Source organism: Sinocyclocheilus rhinocerous, unplaced genomic scaffold, assembly GCF_001515625.1.
Source record: "Sinocyclocheilus rhinocerous isolate Xijiao unplaced genomic scaffold, SAMN03320098_v1.1 scaffold3339, whole genome shotgun sequence".
In the NCBI taxonomy this organism is placed as follows: Eukaryota; Metazoa; Chordata; class Actinopteri; order Cypriniformes; family Cyprinidae; genus Sinocyclocheilus; species Sinocyclocheilus rhinocerous.
In genome coordinates this window covers 120,468-127,358 of record NW_015643244.1, presented here as the reverse complement: position 1 = coordinate 127,358, position 6,891 = coordinate 120,468, and the positions used below count along the sequence as shown (strand labels likewise).

At 38.6% G+C, this 6,891-nt stretch overlaps 1 protein-coding gene across 1 annotated transcript in view; it reads right to left on the bottom strand.

Annotated features, from left to right (window-relative positions):
• LOC107757199 (myelin regulatory factor-like protein) overlaps positions 1-6,444 on the bottom strand; it is a 46,014-nt gene extending 39,570 nt beyond the window's left edge. Inside the window, exons 1-5 of the mRNA XM_016574615.1 lie at positions 6,383-6,444; positions 4,399-4,486; positions 4,212-4,273; positions 3,730-4,129; positions 3,537-3,640 (exon numbers count right to left, since the gene is read on the bottom strand). Coding sequence (XP_016430101.1) covers positions 3,537-3,640; positions 3,730-4,129; positions 4,212-4,273; positions 4,399-4,486; positions 6,383-6,428 — 700 coding nt within the window. The 5' untranslated portion in view covers positions 6,429-6,444. The remainder of the gene's footprint in view (positions 1-3,536; positions 3,641-3,729; positions 4,130-4,211; positions 4,274-4,398; positions 4,487-6,382) is intronic.
• Positions 6,445-6,891: the final 447 nt, after the last annotated feature.

The following is a 6,891-nucleotide window of genomic DNA, read 5'->3' as shown; positions in this document are numbered from 1 at the left end:
CATCATCTTCATCTGGGAGAAAACTCTCCCGACCACCACAGCGTCAGAATAACATCTTTTTGGAGTTCATCACTCTTCAAACCCGGAAGAAGGTGATCGCGACTCCTACACCACCGAACCTCTAAACCATCAAGACTTTCATCCGAGACTGCATCCAGGCACTCGTCAACGACCAAGGCAATGCAAGTATCGTACATTTAACTAAACGAAACAGAGGTTTAGTATAAGCTGTAGACCCCGTTCTAAAACGGCGCTGATGGTTTCACTCAGGTGGTTAACTGACTCTTTTCATAGCTTAATTCTCTGTTTTTTCCTGATGGTTTCATCCATCACGCCTCATTTGTCCTTTCCCATGCATGAGTGATTGTTTGTTTGTTTGTTTGTTTGTTAGACTAGTTTGTGTTAGTGTTTAGTTAATAAAACTCTTGTGCACAAATTACATGAGTTTCTGATTCTGCCTTGCAAATTAATGTCCTTTTACGATTTCGATCCTCGCTACATGCTCTAATGCATTAATACTGTATGAAAGTATTTTCTGTGGCCACGGAAATATCCTTTCCTAGAGTTGATATGAACTTACACTGAATGTTCGCTGGACGAACAGATTAGTTGAGGGCAATTTAATTCTGCTACAGTTACTACTGGCAGCTGATATAAATCATTGTAATTAATCATAATTAACTGTAATTATTTATATACATTTCCCTTTTGAGCTAATTTGCTACAACTAATTACACAACATTTCACCACATAAATAATTAAGGCAATAAAAGATATTGATTTAAGATGAAAATGTTTTATAATCTTACCAGTTTGTTTGTTATATCTTATAATCATATAATACAGTGTACAAAACAATCGTTGCTAAATGGCAGCAGCTGCGTTTGCATGAAACGAGAGAGTGAGTCAGCGATACCAGGATGTCATAATTAAAAAATTGTACACATAATATTGAATTGAGTTTGAATATTTTATTAGCTAACGAAACGCAAAGCTTCCACCAAGAAAAACAGTTTCTAGCAAGCGTATAGCGCCAACTTCAGTTACCCGGATGAGCCTGTGTTCAGCTTTTACCAGTTGTTATCGAGGAATAACATACCTCGGAATGTCGGGACTAACCAAACAGAATCATGTATTCGACAGAGCTGTGTAATAATACAACTTAACCCTCAGCGAAGATGATTGGGTTGTAACCAGATCCACAAAGCTTCATGTGCAACATCCTCTAAACGAGTCAGTCGTTTCTGGGAAATGTTGTTACAGACATACATTGCAACTCCTCCTCCCCCACTGCCCTCACGATCCCGCCGGTGCAGTGAATATCCAGGAAAATTTACATATGGATCTGGAATATCAACATTGTTTCTTACATGGCAATAATAGCTGAATTATTGTTCACTGCTATACTGTGCAGCTCATCGAATTTATGGCGTAGAGAACGCACATTAGAAAGAAGAAAACCAGCCATAGATGGCTTTCGTTTATGTTGACTTATATGTATATTTATGTGAATTACATTTTCAGGATGATAGCAACGGGCAGATGTAAACAGTCTTTGTTTAGTCAGCTTAGTCAGTTCCTTCTATAGTTTGACATAAAATTGGACGATTACCAACAAATTGGACGAATAAAGTTTTTCCCAGCTTTCTTACCCCTTGGTCGAGATCTGAGACATAAGATTCCATTGAGTTGTAGTATGGACTTAACTTCAAAGGCCAAAGGTGAAGCAAATTTTCTCAACCTTCTTAAAAAGGGAAAATTACTCACAAATCCGGCTTGTATCATTGCTGGCAAGGGGAAGAAAGTAACATAACTTACATTTTACACATAACTTAAATTTTACAGTTATATCCTTATCACTAAATGGTAGAATACACCGTGAGTTTTTCCACTTTGCATAAAGGTTGGACCTGACAACAAGCAAACATCCTTTAGTGAAGCGAAAACCTCACAGACTTAATTGAACAAGCACCAACATGTGCATGCTTGCCAAACAGGTGGAGCACGTAGACTGCTGCAGGAAGACACGTTGACACGTCCGCCATCTTGGAACAGTCAACGTGTCATCACTGACAGTAAAATCCATTTTTGCTGAGTTTTCCAAGACATCACAACATTGCACACCCTCTGGTTGTAAAAACTATTGAGATTTAAATCGATAATTTTTCACAGGTGATAATTGTCACGAATCCGGTCCATGAACTTTCCATTTCATTGACTCTCGCACTACACACTGTTGCACATCACCCCGGACTACATTTCCCATCATGCATTGCACTGATTGCACTCAGCACGAATTGCACACACCTGTTTACACTGATTGCACCCAGCTGTTTCATATCACTTCCTCACTATTTAACACTCACTCTGTTCCCTTCCCTCTGCCGAGTATTGTTTCAGCGATTATCTTTCCCCAGATAGCTACTTTACGGAGCCCTAGTCTTTTGCCTTAGCCTTAGCCTTAGCCTGTTTTCTCCGGTTTTTGATCTTCACCTGGTTCCCTGGATTCACCCCTTTTGTCTTGCCCCTTTTTGATTCTGTCTGCCGATCGTCGACCTGCGCTAGCCCTAGGACTATTCTTGTGTTTTGCCCACCATATACCTGTCTGCCATTATCTGACCCATGCCTGCTTTATGACCACGTCTCTGTCTTCTCCACAATAAAGCTTTGCGAATGGATCCGCAAGTCTCACGTCTCGTCAGCCCTGTAACAATAATATGTTGGTTTGTGTTTTAGCTTAATATTACAGTATATGGTATATGTGTTTACTCAATATTACAGGTTTTTAAACTGTAAACTTTTTATGTCATGTTAGCTAACGTCTTGTATTGTGTTAGTTTAGCAAAATTATCTGCTGAAGTCTATAGATATGTATACATGCATATAACAACAGTTGCAGATGCAGTCAACCTACTTTTGAGTGTTCACGGACCAGCTTTGACCATTCCAACACGGCGGATGGCTTACGTTTTGAGGCCCATAAAAACAGCTGACAATGAGGCATCTATGTACAGTATATATATGTTCACAGCCTCGTGTTTGTAATCATGTTCATGCAAACTATTCTAACTCCAACTTTCAAGTGAAATGTTTTTTTAAATACTGAAAGAGTGAAACGAGTGATAGAGTGAAATGTTTTGACTGAAAGAGTTGTTGGAAACTTAGTGGTGGTGACATTCATGCAACCGTAGTGTAGTTCGTATAAATATTAACATCATGTGTAAGAATCATAAACTTTTGTTGGTCACAATGCTTATTTTCTGCAATAAAACAAAAGCCAATGGAAAATACTGTTGGGTTTTTGATGAGGGAACCAGGGCCTACAAAAATACTTAATTACGGCAACACTCTATTAGAATTGGAGCATAGTAATTCATACTAAATAATAGGTAGATTTAAACCCCACCTTTTTAAGGCAGACTTGGGTACAGTTCGTGGGAGGTTATTATGCAACAAAGCAACATTTATAGACTGGCAAATAGAACATGGTCACCTCAGATAGGACGAAAACATTCTGCACATGATATAATACTCACAGAATGGTGGTTTGGTCCAAACTGGGTTGGCACCCCTGCGCTGCTCTGTGTGCCCCTCAAAAGAGTTTGACCTTCTTCTTTTCTTATTTTCGTGTGAAATATTTCTGTTAAAGCAAGCACTGAAGATTGTGAATATACTGAATGAACTGCATAAAGAAGCAGAACAGCACATGCAGCACACATAAGTCCTTACCCTACATGTTGGTCATGTTTTTGGTTCATATAAGGGTACATAGTCTTTGGGGACATAGTATGGGGCACACATGAGGAGGCCGCAGCAGCATTAGCTGGCATATGTCCTGGCGGAAGACTCATTGGTGGGCACTGAGTGTACTGTGTTACACTATGGATAGGTGCATTATGGGACGTGGTTGCCTGTATGTAACTCTCAGATGTGTTGAGACTGTACTGAGGGAGCAAGGCAGATGAAACGGCTTTGACGTGCTTCCCAAGGGGTCTGCCAACATCATACATGAGTCCTGCACCACCACAGCTCTCTTGTTTCCTGTCTTTGAAGGGACAAGATAGAGGGAAGGTGTCTTCTGATAAGCTATACATGTCCTGGTGGCTTTGTTCAGGAGACCATCTTGAATCTGGTGAAAAGACAGATGGTTTAATGATTATAACAAATATAAGAACTTCGAGGTTGGGATTTTAGATCAGAGAAGAAATCACCTGGTATTTGTGGTGGAGAACTACGCTCTGATCCTGAATCTGGCGGTGACTCAGGTAACATGCTAAGAAATTAGAAAAACATGCTAAAAATAAAAAATAACCATGTTCTATGTCAACTTTTAATTTAGAGGAGGTTAAGTGAACTTTACGTGAAAATAGTTTACTTGGAATATTTGAAAGAACTCACAAAGTGGGATCTGTCTCATTGCTCAAATACTGCTCCAGAATACTGGTGTCTACCATGGCATTCTCTAATACACCACTCACATCCTGTCCTGATGGGGGGAAAAAAACTTTAAAATACTGTCTCCTGTTTAAATATACCCTCATGTGATGAATTTTGTGAAGGAGGTTTGATGAAATTAAACTTTTACTTCCTTTTACTCTACTTTTACTTTTATTTTACTCATTGGTTCTATTGCATCAAAGAAGTGGATTGAGCTATCATTTAACATATTGATGTTACCAAATTTGCAACATTAAGCGGCATAAATGTGGTCAAATTTACCATGCTCTGCAAACATTTCCTGGCATTACTTCGCTTGAGGGTGAAAAAGTTCCCCATGCAGATTTCGCTCATTTTCAAGTTGGTCACATTAATTTGCTGTGTTGACCAACAGAAAGCTGCTTGTTTTGAAAGTGACTTCTGTGCAAGCTGTGCTTTATACATTTCAACTACTATTCTGTTGACAATGGACCTTTGTTCATGTGACTACACCTTTACATACTGTTTATGTACAGCTAAAATTCTAAAGTGGCTGACACCAGAAGCCTTGCATATTCCAGTTATAAATGGATGTGACTGCTTACATTAAAATAAGTTGGATAGGAACTGAAGTTGTTTTTTTCAGCATTGAGATCTTTTTGAACAGTGTTTGTAGTTAGAGAACAAGACACCTAATATCGCAAGTATCTACACCTCTAGACACAATACATAAGTACTTCTGGCTTAGACACTTCTGAGAAATTTCCAATCATCTGCAAACATCTCTCTGTGTCACACATCATCAAATACCTGGACACCACAATAATGCCAAGAAAGTAAATGGTCACAAAGAACCTCTTAAAATACACAAAGGATCTGGTCCAGCTTCCACAGGCCACCATATCAGATAACTAAAGCATCCACTGACACTCTAAACAAACGGCCCAGGTGATGGACTGCAAAACAAATCCACTCTCGAAAAGCCACTCTAGAGGATGAGGAGAATAAACTTGGGGTGCCTCAGCAAGACAAAACAGGCTTAACGTACAATCACCATAATATCAAGAAATGGCACCAGAACCGGAAAATGCATAAACCTGCATAAAGGAAAGTCTAAAGGAAAGCACTGATGATGGTACAAACCCAAACACTCAGTACCAGATTGAGAGAGTTTCATAGCGGACATAAAATCAACACACTGTACAATAATATAATACAAAACTAAAATTCTAGAATTTTAGAAATTATATTCTGTATAGACAAATAAAAAGCAAGGAGACAGTGAACATATGTATGACTGTATGGCCTTGATCTATTTGCTCTTCTGACTGGTTTTATAGATCCATGGCCTTGAACTATTGATGGTAAACTGTACCTACATACTGTGTAGATTACAGCCACCTATATTAGATATGATATGAAGGCCATGTAAAACACAACCTCCATACAATATTAACATTTATAGCTGTTAATCTACATTGTTTGCATGGCATGATAAATTCATAACAAATTCCTGGTTCGTAACCAGATTTCAGTGTTATGTAATTTTGACAGAAACAATGGATGATATTGACTTACATGAAACGTGAAAAGGTGGTTAAAAATACATACAAAACAATTCCATTATGGCCACCCTGTTGAAAAAAACAGCATATGCTGGTTAGGTATGTTTTGACGCTGGGATGCTGGTTTAAGCTGGTCCTTTGCTGGTTTATGCTGGTCCTTTTGCTGGTTTATGCTGGTCATGTGTGTTAGCAAAAGGACCAGCATAAACCAGCAAAGGACCAGCATAAACCAGCAAAGGACCAGCATGAACCAGTAAAGGACCAGCTTAAACCAGCATCAAAACATACCTAACCAGCATATGCTGTTTTTTTTCAACAGGCATTCTCCTGACCTGCAAAAGTAGTTGTTTAACTAAGAACATTGTAAGGTAAATCAAGTGAATGTTGTTTAGGTGTCTTACCATTAAAAAACTGCTGTAGTGCCTCATTTTCTCCAAGAACGTCCATTGGATCAACGCCAGGTTTTCTGAAGTTCATTTAGCGGCAGTTACGTTAAATACACTACTGTAAAAGCACTGTGTGAACGACATAGGACAGGCTGTATCTTAGACATGGAAAGATAGCATGAACTGGCCTAAATACTAATTGCTTCACCTTTCCCCACTTTAGAGAAACTAAGATTGGCAGTCTGTGTCATACTCACAACCACATTGGTTTCCTTTTCATTGTGATTCTAATGTAATGTGACAAAACAAAATTTCATGATCTCCCATATTGTACATTCAGTTTATACTGGTCCACCTCACAATATGACATTATTGATATATTCAGTAATATTGTTACAATCATTTGGTTGCATTTCCTTCAACAAATATGAAATGCTTCTAAACTTAAACATTACAAAGTCAAAGTAGAACAAAACTGAAATCGTATGCCCTCTTAACGCAAGCTTAAACTGTTCATGGCCTGG